Source organism: Anabrus simplex, chromosome 2, assembly GCF_040414725.1.
Source record: "Anabrus simplex isolate iqAnaSimp1 chromosome 2, ASM4041472v1, whole genome shotgun sequence".
Classification (NCBI taxonomy): Eukaryota; Metazoa; Arthropoda; class Insecta; order Orthoptera; family Tettigoniidae; genus Anabrus; species Anabrus simplex.
In genome coordinates this window covers 208,103,553-208,119,568 of record NC_090266.1, presented here as the reverse complement: position 1 = coordinate 208,119,568, position 16,016 = coordinate 208,103,553, and the positions used below count along the sequence as shown (strand labels likewise).

General features: G+C 40.2%; 1 protein-coding gene across 4 annotated transcripts in view; it reads left to right on the top strand.

Annotated features, from left to right (window-relative positions):
• Positions 1–16,016, top strand: part of LOC136864009 (structural maintenance of chromosomes protein 1A) — a 679,773-nt gene that overhangs the window by 250,402 nt on the left and 413,355 nt on the right. For all 4 annotated transcript variants that reach the window (XR_010859243.2, XR_010859244.2, XR_010859242.2 and 1 more), the window contains exon 9: positions 3,186–3,399. Coding sequence is in view for 1 of the 4 variants with exons in the window: in XM_067140505.2 (XP_066996606.2) it covers positions 3,186–3,399 (214 nt within the window). In the remaining 3 variants the exon portion in view is untranslated. The remainder of the gene's footprint in view (positions 1–3,185; positions 3,400–16,016) is intronic.

The window sequence follows — 16,016 nt, the reverse complement described above, 5'->3', positions numbered from 1 at the left end:
GTTTGTCACATAACCTTTTACCAAAGGTCGGTTCATTTGCATAATTAATTAGTAGTGGCGTCCAGTTTTATTAGTTCGTTACGGTGCCTTCATGTCTGCGTAGAGAACTTGTTTCAGTTGATTCTGACTCTGAATAACATGTGGTCCCATTAAATTAATACTTAAAATTCATATTTACAAAAATATACACAGTACCGGAGAAACAATGTGCTCCAAACAAATGAAGAAATCGAAGTGCAAAATTAACCTAATTACTCTTACATTTAAATCAAACAAATACAACCAGATTCACGTACCTTCGGCCTTTACGCTTTAAACACAGCAAATAAAAATATCAAAAGGGAAAGAAAAGAAAAGGAACAAAATTCTCAAAAATAACGTGACTGCTGCCTATCGAAAATTAATCAAAAACCTGGAAATTTCATAGTGCAAAGCATCGCTATCAAGAATGAACTTCCACTACAACTGAGATGAATTTGGCGGCAATCCCAAAACGTAAATGTCTGAAACCGATATTCTCGAACTTAAAGAACGATGAATGAGAAACATGCGTCATCATGATCACAAATTAACTTTCAAAATTATACATTGCTAGTTTGCTCTGCTTCCTGCCTCCACTTGGCCTCTTATTGGAATGTCTCCGAGTGTTATGTCATCCCTGGAAAATATTTGCGTACTTAAACCTTCCGCCTATAATTGTCACATGCTGTCGTATATTTAACTCTATTAGTCAAACTGATTACCATTCAATTCTCATATTTATCTCATTACTCTCAACGTAGCATTTATTTGTCAACAAAGCCCCGCTCATTTCCACATGGGCTCAATAACTTTACTAATTCATCGTGTCGTTCTCATATTCATAAATACGACATTATTATACGATATGGTTCTCAAGACTCTATTTTCCATTTCACAATTATTACCATCAGGGACATAAATGCATCTTTATTCTCGGTGTCTTCAATCTTTCATTTCATATTCACAAGCTGCCATGAATTTCAGAGCTGGCTGGCAACGATTCCTAACTCTAAAATTGAATATAACAAACAAGATTGCCTGCCACCCTCAACTGTCGAAAACTCGAAGCCATGTACCCACGAAGAAATAAAATCGAGCATTTAACATCTTACATCATCAAAACAAAGAAAAGAAAAACCAAAACTGGATGTCAAACTGTAATCATGTAAGGCACACATTGAGTTGGTGTTCATTATCAGGAACAAATTACCTAGCTTGTTTATGTCCTTCCCACTAGGTCTGCAAAGCTTGCCCCTTCCGTTGTTTGTACAAGGGATTAAAAGTCATTCACCTCGCTCGAAAATAGAAAGTGTACGTCCAGTCCTTCTCCCGTTACCTTCCAATAGTAACCAAGTCTCTCCCTCCAAATGTCTCAAATGAAACAGTAATTTTTATACAATGCGCAAATTTAATTGCAGTGTTTTTCTGATCAGTCACAGAGGAAAACTATATAAAAATAATATTGTCCTACAGAATGTAATAACTTCTTCACTCTATTACTAATGTGTAAGTTATGTGAGCTAGAAAATTTCTGTGGAAGTAAATGTTCTGATGACCTCCATTTTTATCAAAGGAGTCTCCAAAGAACTTTTATTCCTGCTTATTGTCATAATGTTTTTCTTTCCAGTTCTTTATTTATACAGCTGAAGAGGACCACTAAGTGGTCGAAACATGTCCTGTAAGTTTTAATTTTATTCAATTTGCCTGAGGCATTAATAAAGTATCGATTAGGTGGTTATTTATACTTACTTCTTGTAGTAAGTGTGTCAACATTTTCTATGACCTGATCTCCTAATATTATCAGAGTTCTCCCAAATGTTCGTTACCCTGATTAAACTAACGAATCACACTGAGTGATGACTAATATGAGTAGCAGGTTCACATACCATCACCCTGCACTTTTTAAGACTTGACTGTAGGCTCAGAAATTGCAACTAAGACTGAGATCAGCAAAGTGTCGCCACCAGTTTTGTAAATTCGGGAGACTCCGCCTTCCGAGTGGCCCAACTGGAGGGGTGTGGCGTAGTGATATGACACCTTGGATTAAGTTTTCAATTGCCCGTAGATTTAATGTTCAGTACCTGCATTCTAATGATTCCTAAATTTGGTGTGATTCACCTGTTGCACTCCACTATCAGAAATGATCGTTAATTTCTTTATAAATTGAAACGCGTCATAGGGCCTATTTACTCTCGCAACATGGCACTTTCCCGCCATGAGACTCAGTTTCATGGATGAAACCATTCTTCCACACAATGCTGATAACTTTTTATTTACGGAATAATTAATCACATATTCACATAAATGATCCTCCAAATATTATTTCCAGATTAGGACACGATATATTTCTACTTCTCTCATCACCAAATCACGAAATACTGGATAAATATTCCTGCTGGAACAGGGCGGTTAAATTTTGGAACTTCTGATTGGCTAAAATCTTGCCGCATGTCTTGGCTTGGATGAAACCATTTTTCGTCAAGGGGTGACAGGTTTTCCCTCTGTCTCCGTCACACAATTGGGTGTGGCGCATTCCGTTGTCCCGTTTCCCGTGAGAAAACTTTGTAGAAAGTTTCGCACTGAGCGGCATCATAAAATTTTATTGGAGAAAGCTTTTAGCCAAACCCATTTCCGGTACGTGATTTTAAATAGTTTCTGGGGATATATTTCCAGCCTGTGTGGTCTCTGCCTGGAACTTTGTGAAATCGCTGGTTCTTCCTTGCTATCTGCAGTATTCACATGTATGATTTTTAATAATTTAATTAATGCATCCCTCAGGCTAATCGCCGTATGGGTGCAGTATGTATGTATGTATGTATGTATGTATGTATGTATGTATGTATGAAATGAAGTTTTATTCCATTAATATTGAAAATCCAAGTGCTGTCCTATATTTTCCTATATTTATCTGTTTGTTTAAATACAATTCAGGTCACGTATTTCAAGTCCATTGAATATAGTTGGACAGTCTACCTACTCTTGCTTTAATGACCAGTAGAATGTTCCTAAACTGAGAAAATTTTCATGAAAATATAGAAAGTTAGAAGAAGTTTTAATACTTCGCTCCACTGTTTAAACATTATAAATATTACTTAATTAGATATGCATGTTTGTCAGAATTTTGTTTTATCTGACCCAGTTATTACTTCCATTTCTACTAACAGAACCAGTGAGTCTGCATTAGATGACCAACGTCGTTTGCGAGAGGATCTTCAGTCAGATGTGGGTACATCTAAAGAAAGAGTTCTGGAACTTCAGAAAGAGCTAGAGAGTGTTGTTGAGCAGTTGGGTGATGCTCGTGTGGATAAGCATGAGGATTCACGCCGCAAGAAGAAGCAAGAGATAGTTGAGAACTTCAAGCGACTGTATCCTGGTGTTGTAAGTAAGGCTATGTCATTCAGTTATTGTGATACAAGTAGAGTTCTTCCATTTCATCGCCATCATGTGTATGTGTTATGCAAAAAACATATTCAGAAAATAAATAAGTGTGAATTCATTTCACACTGATCCAGCGTAGAACAATCATACATTTCAATACACTGTTCCTCAGCAAACTTGAAGCTTCATGTGGAGAAGGAGAATGACACTGTGCCTGAAACTAACTGTGGAATTCACATAGAATGTGGTGAATTTCCATGGGAATGTAATCAGAATATATCATAGTAACAAAAAATATACTTTAGTCTCATAAATTAGTAAGGCCTATCAGACCCTAGTGTACTTAGAAATTCCTGATAATGTTATACTGGAAGGAACAGGAGTTGTAAGTGTTTCAGTTTCACATGCTAAGAAGCTTTATTGATAATACACACCGGTCAACAGTAATATACTCATTGCTAATTATCATTAGTAATAACAGTCAGTATTAAACATGGCACATCTTCTACAAATAGGTTTTTTCCTTTTCATGAATAACGCAAATAGAGCTGCAAGGGAAATAGCTCAAAAAGTAACTGTTGTTACATTGTTGGGCCGCATCATGCACCACTGCAGCCTAGTGGGCTGTCTTGTACTGATGTTCTTCATAAAATTAACTCTGTACGTTTCCTTTTTTAAATTATATATAGTATCAATTTCCTTTCATCAGCAGTGGTGACAAAAGTTACAGTGCACCACAGCTTCTCAGCATGTGAAATTGACACACTTGCAGCTCCTGTTCTTTCCAGAATAATATTAGTATATTAGTGCCTGATAGGCATTACATATTTATGACAATAAATATTATTTTGTTTCTATGATAAATTCGGTTTACATGCCAGTGGAAGGTTACCATGTTCTCTGTGAAGTCCGTTGCTACTCTCAGGTACAGTGTCATTCTTCTTTTCTAGATGAAGTTCCAAGCTGAACCCCCACTTGCTTCATTGAACTGGCTGTGCAGAATGTGTATAGTACCTGCAGTTTGTCTTGTGTGGACCTGTAACATTTGATAATTTACATCATTGCTATTATTTCAATATTCTTGTGCATATTTAAAGAGCTCATTCTGAAATTCCAGAAATTTTCTACTTTATGGTCCACAAAACATTGGTTGTATCTTTGGTTTTATCTTTACTGCACATGTGCTTTGGAAAAATCTACTTGTGTCTCAGCAGCTTGGATCTTGCTCTGTTCTGAATATAGAATCATGTGTATTTAAAAAAAAAAGGCCTGCATAAAAATTGTATGTAACGTTGCATGGATCATTCATTCTCATAAGAGAAGGCAAGCAGACACCCTCTCCAAGCAGGCAAACCTTGTTAACTGAAGGTAGTAAGGTTTATTGCAAATATATCTACAAGATTCAGTTAGGATGGGGAGTCAGGATAGAAATAGTGTTTGCAAGTGACTCAGCCAAGCTTAACAACAGCTTTTTGTAACCAAAAAGGCACACACATGAAATGCTGTCAATTGTGTGCACTATTTTATTTACAAACTAGGTGATGTACCCGTGCTTCGCTACGGGATTCTCAGAAAGACTGTCTTTGTCGTTTTCCTAACTACAGTTAACTTGGGCCATTACAAAAACATCAGGAGGAATATAGGGATTAAAAACAATGTTATATAAAATACTCGCTCAAATGAAAAACCGTGCATTTTCTCACTTTTAATGAACAGTACTACGATGATGCTGATCTAACAGTCCAAAGTTCCAGAGCTGGAATGACCAGGCCGTGAACACTCCTCTGCCATTGTTCCGTTAAATATACACACTGCTCTTTCCAATCAGTTCCTCGGGGTAGGATTGAACAGCTCGAATGCTATGATGAACCAGTTTGTTACGTACCAGTAGTATCAGAAAATTTATGAACCAGAGGAATGGCATGCTTAAGAAGAAAGTTACCTAACTTCCCAGCTACTTCCCGCCAATATTCAGACAGACTGTTATACTCGGTACAACCGGGCGAGTTGGCCGTGCGGTTAGGGGCGCACAGCTGTGAGTTTGCATCTGGGAGGTAGTGGGTTCGAAAACCACTGTCGAAAACCTTGAAGATGGTCTTCCGTGGTCTCCCATTTTCACACCAGGCAAGTGCAGGGGGTGTACCGTAATTAACGCCACGGTCACTTCCTAGCCCTTTCGTGTCCCATTGTCGCCATGAGTCCTATCTGTGTCGGCGCGACGTAAAGCAAATTAAAAATAACTCGGTATACAGTAGTAATCCCATCTGTCGGACATGACTGGCAACAGAATGCAAAAAGCACATCATAACAAACAAAGGTCAATGTAATGTTATTGTTGTTCAATGTTATGATCTTTCTGTATTGTAGGCCTTCATATTTAGTTTTCTTTCGACTCTCTGATATTAGGGTGTCTTGCAAAATTATTTATAGCGTAGACTGTAGTTCCTTATTCCCAGACTTTACATAACGATTTTCATTAAATTCTGTTTACCCATTTTCTCGTGACTTGGCGATGAAATGGACTTGGCAACAAAAATCCAAATTCATGAATATCTCTCTTATCATAGCCGGTACAGTAAAAATTATAAGACATAAATGATTGGAAATTTAATACTATATAACTTTAGTAATGTAGTATTTGTCGATAGGACCACTAATAACGCAAATATTTGAGAATTAAATTGTAGGCCTTCCCCTAAACTACTATTCCACTCAGCATGAAAAAATTATTTATGGCTTAAATTGTAGCGACTTATTTCCCGACATTGCATACCGATTTTCATTACGATAGGGCCACTTATAACATAAAAATATAGACCTTCCCTTAAACAACCATTTCCTTCAACGTGAATACGATTATTTATGGCCTAGGCTGTAGAGTCTTATTTCCCGACTTTGCATACCAATTTTCAATAAGATAGGACCACTAATAACATTAATATTTGAGAATTAAATTTCAGGCCTTCCCCTAAACTACCATTTCACTCAGTGTGATTAAAATAATTTATAGCCTAGATTGTAGCGGTTCATCACCCGACTTTACATTCTGATTTTCATTAAAATCTCTTCAGCCGTTTTTTCGTGATGCGTGTACATATAGACAGACAGGCAGGCAGGCAGGCAGAAATTACGGAAAAGAAAAAAATGCATTTTCTTGTTACTGTGGACATGACCGATACAGAAATACCACTCTTTTCAAATTCTGAGCAATGTACAGACAAAACTCTTATTTTATATATATAGATTATATATACATATTGCACACACATGCTGATAAACTGCCATCTTGAAACAAAATACTACTACGAAGGAGTAGAAGAAGACTGCCACAATACCATGTCAACGTACTACAGTAAAACCTCGTTAATTCGAAGTCGTTGGGACGCAAAAATCGGACTTCGAATTACGTGATTTTGAATTAAGCGCCAACGCGTACTTCGGAAATGCCAAACCTTGCGGCGTCACAATATATTCTTTCTATGACCCGTTACTGCATGCAGTTAACCTTGATTCACAGTTTAAAGCTCTCAAATGCCAAGGAAAAAACTATTTCCAAAATGTATCCAACAAGGTGCATGTACAGTATTCAAAGAAAGCACTTGGATAACTCACCGGCAAACATAACCTCACGCAATGAAATTGAAAGAAAGAAAAAAATATTCAAAGATGAGGAGAAATCTATTCTGACTTCCCTGTGCAAGTGCTTTATTCATTGGAATACTGTACTGTATGCATTTTAGATGCCTTTTGCTTGCACGGAATGTACCTGATGCCGTTAAAACATCGCATCTTATCGAACTTTCCTATGACGAGGGGAAGGAAGTCTCTCGCTTCCGTGTGCAGTGCCCTGCATAGCAACACAGTACATATCTGGGTTGGCAATTCTCTCCTTTAAAACCATAAGTCTGTTTGGAATCAGCATTTATACAAATAAAACAAACAAACAATGCACTTTCATCGGCATTGACAGTATAGTTTGGTGGGTACGAATTGATTATAGCTATAAGCCACGCTTTTTCGCTAACTGTCGGCATCGCCAGTGTGCGCGGAATCTACCTCTCCGCACACTGCCTGCTACGGGATATTGTGGTATCCTAAAAACGCCCAATACAAAATAATTACGATTCCGCTCAAACATAGCAGATATGAAACACACTGTAGACACGACGAAGTAAGTGAAAGTGCGCAAAGTTACCCCTTCACGTTCCGGAAGACGCGTTCTTTCATGACGCGGTGAAATTTTGAATTTAAGTTACTCTGTATATTACTTTTTTTTTCAAAATGTAAAGGCAGTTTTGAATTTAAAATCTGAATTTCGGTAACGGGACCGATATTATTCTTCGAATTACGAATTATACGTATTTTGAATTAAACGATTTAAATAACATGCAAAACCGAATCTCATGTTTCTGGGAACGAGAGCAGCTTCGAATTAGGCGAGATTTTCAGCTTCGAATTAGGCGAGATTTTGAATTAACCGATTTCGAATTATCGAGGTTCTACTGTACCAATCACAACATGAATTCACATACTCGATTAAAGACTTGCACACAACTCTTGTTAAACAACTCTACTCTACCCTCAAGACTGCCTCTTTATATACATTGCCTGGCCAGGCTTCTAGAAGAATATGATACAACATGTTTTCTCATAATTTTGAGTGTTTCCAATAGCCTATTTACAATGAATGGATTTTTCTGTAACACTCTAGTTCCAAAGATAAATTGTTCTAGATTATTACTGTGTGTTGCACAACTTTGCAGTGGATATGTACATCATATATACAGGTAATAATAAATTATATACTGTTAATTAACGTGTTCTTATATTAAATAAACTGATATTGATATACATAAAGCAGATGTTTCACGACGTAACCTCACAAAAAATACGACCATGATTTATACCAAATAAAGTTCGTACATAACTACGTAAATAATACTAATAGATGTAAACAACTTCATAGCCACACCTCACAAGTCATAATCATAATCCAGTGGAACCTTGATTCTCCGTTTTTGGAGGGACCACGGAAAAAAACGTACAACACGGGAAAATGGGAAATCCAGGAACAAACCATCAACAATTTGGTTAAACATCACAAAAATGAAATATGTATACTTCTAATCTTACAAACACCCCTAAATCAAACCAAACTACAGCCCCAACGGGCCTTCCGCCTACCAAGCGACTGCTGCTCGGTCCGAATCGTCATAAAAGGAAAGAAAAATTCCACCTAATCAATACATTTATTTTCTTGTAAAGTATTACAATCTAGGACCGGTTTCGACCCTTCATAGGTCATCCTCAGCTATATCAGAATCACATTTGCATTTCTATCTTATACCTCTGGAAGACCTTCATGATATATTGTTTCATAATTTTCAGTGAAAACTTATCTTAAAAACTTACAAATTTCTAAGCGTTGTGTTAAAATTAAAAATTAAAATTACAAAACTTTGTCTATTATATACATGCCCTTTGGCTGACAGAATGCGTCCTTGGGTTGATTAAGCATCTATCTTAGGTATTGTTGCTTATTCTGTTTTGGAATCTGCCTTCTTGTTGCTTACCTTGGTGCAGGCGCAGATTTTTCACCCTTTTACATAATCAAGGATGCCTTTCCGCATGATGACCCAGAAGAATCTGGTATGTCTCTTCACCTCCTGGATGTCCGGCTTCAGTGCTGTCTGTCTCAAGTATTATTACAATATTATAAGTCCACAATACAGTGCTGTCGTCGATCTTCTCGACGATGTCCATCATGTGTTGTCTAGTGACCAACACTACTGCAGGCGTGTCAGAGAGGTGTGATCTGTACATTATGAGTCTACTGTCAATCCGGAAGTTCTTGTAGAACATCTTGAATTCCCTCGGGACAAGTCGACTATCAGTGTTCTGTCTCCTAATCCACTGTGTCGTGGTCCTACAGGGCTTGTCTTGTTCTTGCCATTGTTTGATTATCCCAGATCAAGTTCCTTCCTGATGATCATAAGAATAGTTTTACTGGTTCGCTCTGGTGCTTTTGCGGAAACTCCCTCTTGTCAGTAGTGCTCCTAACTTCAGGTTCAATCGCCGGGTGCCTAGATAAACCGTCTGCTCCTATGTTCATCGGTCCTGGGGCGTGACACACATCAAAGTCAAATTCTGCGATTAATAGAGCCCAAGGCATCAATTTAGATTTTGAACCAGAGACTGAGTTCAGCTATTTGAGAGCTGCGTTATCGGTGTACAGCTAGAACTTCCTTCTCTCCAAGTAGCCTCTGAATTTACCCATGGATCACACCACGGCTAAGGCTTCCTTCTCAGGAGTGCAGTAGTGCTGTTCGGTGGGAAATATGCTTTCTGCTGGTATACTTGATGATGTCCCTTCCGCCGTCACTCCTCTCCTGGAATAACATTGCTCCTAAGCCGGAATCGCTGGCGTCCGTCTGCAGGTACATCTTCCGTTGAGGATCGGGATGGGCTAGACTGGAAGCGTTGCATATCGCAGCCTTAATGCCTTGGAATGCTTCCTCTTCCTTGTTGGTCCATCGGAACGGATGGTTGTTATGGAGTAGAACGGCGAGTGTTATTGCCTTCTCTTCAAAGTGTGGCACGAAGCTGCTTTAGCATCCATACAAGCCAAGGAACTGACATACTTGTCATTTGGTCCGCGGGCATTGAGCTTCCTCGACAGCTCGATTCTTCTCCGCTTGCTTTTCTAAACCTTCAGATGTTAGGACGGGGCCAAGATATTCTACGCGGGACTGGGCGAAGTGGCACTTCTCCAGTTGACAGGTCAATCTATGAATTTTCAGTTGTTCCAGCACTTTTTTGAGGTGTACAAGGTGTTCTTGAAAATTCTAGCTGTGGATTAAGATGTCTTTGAGATACACTTGGCAGAAATCTCCAACGTATCCTGACAATACCTTATGCATCAGTCGCATAATGTTTGCAGGAGCATTCTTAGTCCAAAGGGAATTACGGTAAACTGGTACAATCCTCTCAGTTCCACGAAGGCGGTCATTGGCCTAGAAGTTCCTGACCTCCACTTGCCAGTATCCGGTGTTAAGAATAGCGTGGTGAAAATCCTGGACACACTTACTTGTTTCAGTGAGTCTTTCAGGTCAGGCATGGGCGTCACTAGCGGTCTTCTCGTTCAACTTGTGGTAGTCCACACACAGTCTATACTCCCCATTCTTCTTTTTTGGTAGGACGATAGGCGCAGCCCAACAGGATGTATAGGGTTCAATGAGACCTTGCCCTTCCATCTCTTGAATCTTCTGAATGACAAAGTTGCGCTTATCAGGGTGGATTGGATATGGCCGTTGCTTTATGGGTGAGGAAGTGTTGCATTCAATGGTGTGTGTTACAGTGGTAGTCCGTCATATTTTATTGGTGATGACTTCTGGTAGGTCCTTTAAGGTGCATCTCAGCTCCTCCTCTTCACTTGGTTGAAGATGCATTAACTGGATATTTCCCAGGTCTACGTCGACTTCTCCATCCTTTTGAGTCCGGAGTTTTCCATCATGCCAGGTGACTCTCAGTCGTCTCTCTTTTCCCAAAAATACTTCATGAGCTGCATAGTCTAGGATCACTGTGTAATTCTACCAGAAAGTCATGACCTAATATGATGTCAGGTATTAGGTTCTGAATCACTGCAACGTTAATTACTATTACTGCATTTAGAGGTTTGGTTAGTCTGTCCTTGGACGGTTGAGACGCTGGCCTTCTGATCCCAACTTGGCAGGTTCGATCCTTGCTTAGTTTGGTGGTATTTGAAGTTGGTCAGATACGTCAGCCTCGTGTCATTGTATTTACTGACACGTAAAAGAACTCCTGCGGGACTAAATTCCAGCACCTCGGCGTCTCCGAAAACCGTAAAAGTAGTTAGTGGGACGTAAAGCAAATAACATTATTATTAGTCTGTCCTTGGATGGAATAGATTACCCCGTCCGCTGCTACCACTACCCTTCCAAGATGGTGAGACTTCATAGACAGTAGTAATCTTGTAACTGTCCCATTTACAAATGAATGGCTTGCTTGGCTGTCGAGTACCCATTTACAAATGAATGGCTTGCTTAGCTGTCGAGTACGGCTGAAAAGCTCTCGTTACCTATCCTCAAGATGATAGCTGTGCGAGGTTGGTCTGTTCTGCTCACAATCTGACCAATCCCTCTCCTACTTGTCCAGGGCTGCTTGTCTGTCATGTCTTGATGCACCTTCCTGTTCCCGGTCCCATCCCCCCTTAATCCAGAATGGGCTGGACCTAGTTTCTCCAACGCCGGAGTGAGGCATTTGTTCTTCAAGTGTCCCGTTCTTCCTCACTGGTAGCATTTCCTAACTGAGCTGATCTCTTCTGTGGCTTTGCTCTTGTGTTCTTCCTCCAACTGGGCGATGATTCTACGCAGATCATCAAATGATCTTGGTTGCGATACCTTCACTAGGGATCTAATGTTATCGTGGAGTAGCTCTACTATGTCTGGTAAGGTCTCATTCTTGCTTCCTTCGGGGTGCAGCCACTTGAAGAGCTTGTACTTTTGGAGGACGAATGCATTAGCTCTCATGCCGGAGGGTTGTGCATCAGTCAGTGGCTTCCTTTTCACAGAGCTCTTCACCCCTTCGGAATTAAACCTAGCAATGAATTCCTTCTTGAAATCAGTCCAGTTCAAGTTTAAGCTCTTCAAGTTATTTCTCCAAGTAGCAGCTTGCCCCTTTAACCGAGGTGTGATGAGTTGAACGAAGATATCCTCTGGCAGATTAGTCCTTCCTAGTAGACTGGCCAATCCCTCTATGAAGCTAGCCGGGTTCTCTTCCTGTCGTCCGTGGAATTCTGGAAGGCTCTCTATAATCGCCTTTGGGTGTAGATGTCCTGTATTACCAGTTAGGTTTGAGGTCGTTGGAGGCGTGTCGTGGCGATAGATCCTGTTCAAGTCAATCTATCTTCTACCGTGTGAAGGATGCTTTCTTAATATGCTACCCTGCACATGGATAGCAGCTATTCATTGCCTTCTCATGCTTCTCACAATGTGCTGCATGTTAAGTTGTTGCAGACATCCCCACTCTTTCATATTCTGCACATCTCCCTTGATGGTCGAAAATACAAAAATATGTCTTCAAGGGCTTGTGGTGTTTGGGGTGATGGATTTCTCCCATAGGTGCGCTGCTCCAGTCGATCCCAGACTTGCTTGATCAGATTCACTTTGGGACTTGTGGGTGGCCACTCCAGTCATATTCAGCGGTGCTCTTGCACGAATCTTTAAATGATGCTGAGTTTTCTCCTAGTTGCCTCACATGAGGAATTGCATGTGACACTAGGATCTTGTGAGTGTACCGTCAGTCAACAGTCAAATAGGATCCATTGGGAATGATCAGAAGATTGTGTGTCACGCTATCAGCCTCCATAAGCAATGGTAGATTGTACAGCCATTGGATGAAATTGCTCCCCATACCTTCTCCAGACTCGCAGATGACCATCTGAATGATATAACATGAAACAGGATTCAGCTGAGAACAGTACAGGACACCAGTGCCTTAGCTACCAGTGAAGTTGATCTCTAGCGAACTGCAGTCTCCTGCTGCGATGTATGATGTTGTCCGTCCAGTGCAGGTACTTTTCAAGTTGCTCTCTCGAAGCCTGTTGAACTTGAGAAACATGCTGTAGGTCCACCTGTAGTGCTTTTGCTGCAACATTGTGGTTACCTGTAACAGCTCACCTGGCAACACATTCAGTCTCCTGGAAATGCTTCCTCAAATGCCAAATCATATTCTTAGCAACTCCTATTATTCTATCAGTGTAGCTCTGCAAACAGCCTCATTGAAGTATTTGAAGTGCATGAGGGGCTTCATTCGACGACAACTGCTTCCCCCATAACTTACCTTGCTCGGCACGGTCAGCCTTTACTCTCCATGCGCACACCAACCTTCGCACTCACTTTGAATTGAGGTACTCATACCTTTCAACCGATACCGACACCTCCCAAACATCCAGATGACAGTGGAGCCCTTTGTTATGTAATCAGGACATGGTATTGCCATACTATTCCAATCTCCTTCCCACCATACATTCGTATAATACAGTTAGTAAATCTAAAGACGTGGTCAAATTTCTTTATTAAGCATTGTATTTAAGGCTGGTCAGCTCTGTGATGTATTGAGAGCATTTGATGGTCTGTCTAATAGTACTGAGATCAACCTGGTAGATAATATTAATATCACTATTGTTCATCATCATCACCATCGTTGTCGTCATCGTTATTATTATTATTATTATTATTATTATTATTATTATTATTATTATTATTATTATTATTATTATTATTATTCAATGGCCTCAGCTACCATGTGCAGGCATTTGACATTCCTTTAGTGCATTGTTGCCGGTGGCTACAATTAGCCTACGCAGTGGCCTCCACGATATGCACTAGCCAGCGTCTTTGTTGATGTGCTAGGTACCAACTGATGAGCCCAGCGTAGCACACGGGAGCGAAACGCTGGCAACCAGGAATGAGTTAGCTGTAAAATTTATAATGTCCAATAACGGACCATTTATATTGGTATTATAATTCTAATTACGCCAAGCCGAACTCTTCTTCTTCTTTCACCGAGCAAGTTGGCCGTGCAGTTAGGAGCGCGCAGCTGTGAGCTTGCATCCGGGAGATAGTGGGTTCGAATCCCACTGTCGGCAGCCCTGAAGATGGTTTTCCGTGGTTTCCCATTTTCACACCAGGCAAATGCTGGGGCTGTACCTTAAATAAGGCCACGTTTCCTTCCAACTCCTAGCACTTTCCTATCTCATCATTGCCATAAGACCTATCTGTGTCGGTGCGACGTAAAGCCACTAGCAAAAAAAAAAAGAAAAAATCCTCTTTCACCGCTTTTCCCACATCTGTGGGGTCGCGGGTGCGAACTGTGTCGCACTTGTATATTTGGCTCTGTTTTACGGTGGATGCCCTTCCTGACGCCAACCCTATATGGAGGGATGCAATCACTATTGCGTGTTTCTGTGGTGGTTGGTAGCATAGTAAATTGTCTGAATATGAAGTGAAAAGTTTTGGAACAAACACAAACACCCAGTCCCCAGGTCAGAAGAAATAATCAGACACGATTAAAATCCCTGACCCGGTCGGGAATCGAACCCAGGACCCTCTGAACTGAAGACCTCAACGCTGATCATTCAGCCAATGAGTCGGACAAGCCAAACTCTCCAATCTAATAAAATAAAGCACATTAGATGCAAAAGCACCTAACATGATGGCGAAATCCCTTCATTTTTTAAATCTTCCATTGTAGTTTGGTCAATGGTATACTGTTCGTAGTCAGTTGCTGAAAATCTTGTACCGCGTAAATTAGGCCTACATCGACTTTTAAACGTTCTGTTGAACTCGAGAATATGGTTTTGAATGTAAGTGTCGATTCTCAACAGTTCTCGAATGCATTATATTCAATTCTGCCTGTCACTAATTATAATCAAATTGGAAAGAGAAAAAATATCATTGAAAGTTCAGAAATTACGGTTATTCGTGACCTTGAACTCAGCTGGAAAACTCGCTTGCTGCACAAGTCAGTACTAGTGGGAAATGATACAAATTTTTTAAATTCAACATTGCGCAAATAAAGCGACTGCAGTTTTTATGACATTTTAGCACAAACATGTAAAATTCCCAGTCTTATATTAGGACCAAAACAGTAATAGGCAATCCCAGGACCTCCCATGCCTTTATGTATGAAAGGTGCAACATCTGTTCTGGTCTCGATAACATCGTATATGATAATATTCAAATACTAGATTTGTGTCAAGAAGGAGCAGTTCCGATTCCTGCCAGAAAGCCCAGTAACTATACAGTGTCCTGAGAGAAGTTCCGAAAACCTGTTCGGCGATACAACCGTAAAAATGAAAAAATAAACATCTAACCCCGGGACATAATGTACACGTTTTACAAGTACATACATTTGACGAAACTCGTTCTGTGTTCAAGTAGAGCTGTCGAAATGTGCTCTGTCTCCTTCCAGTTGTTGAGGCCACTCTCTACTTCACGATTTCCGCGGATTCCCTAAACAGTACCACCCGAATGCGATGCTAAGATGGTCCCTTATGCAAGTTCACCGCCGATCGCTTTTTCAGTACAGTATTTGCTCTAATTATCACAATGAATGGACCTTAACACCAAGATCCATAGGTATGCCATTGCTGCTCTTTCGTGAGATGCAGTTTCTTGAAAAACGCTTAATCGAGGATTTAGCGTTGATGGGACTGAAATTTCTGGACGGTTGATCCGGGAAATCGTTTCTTCAAGGAACGGATAATGCTGGATTTTTACAATGCGATTTGATTAGGATGCTTGCGGGACCACGTAATCGGAACTAATCATCCGGGTAAACATAGTTTCTGGGAATGGATAATCGAGGTTTCACTATATTTCGATTAACAGTTCCATTGTTGTGGAACCATGCATTGTCTGCAAATAAGATTGTCACTGAAAAGGCAGGATAAGTGTCCACATGCAGTAGGGTCCATTGACAGTACGCTACCTGTGTTTCAGAATCATGATGATGGAGCTCCTGGTGTAAGTGCAGATGGTATGGGTGAAACCGCTGGGTATTCAATATCCGCATAACAGATGCCCGGCTGATGT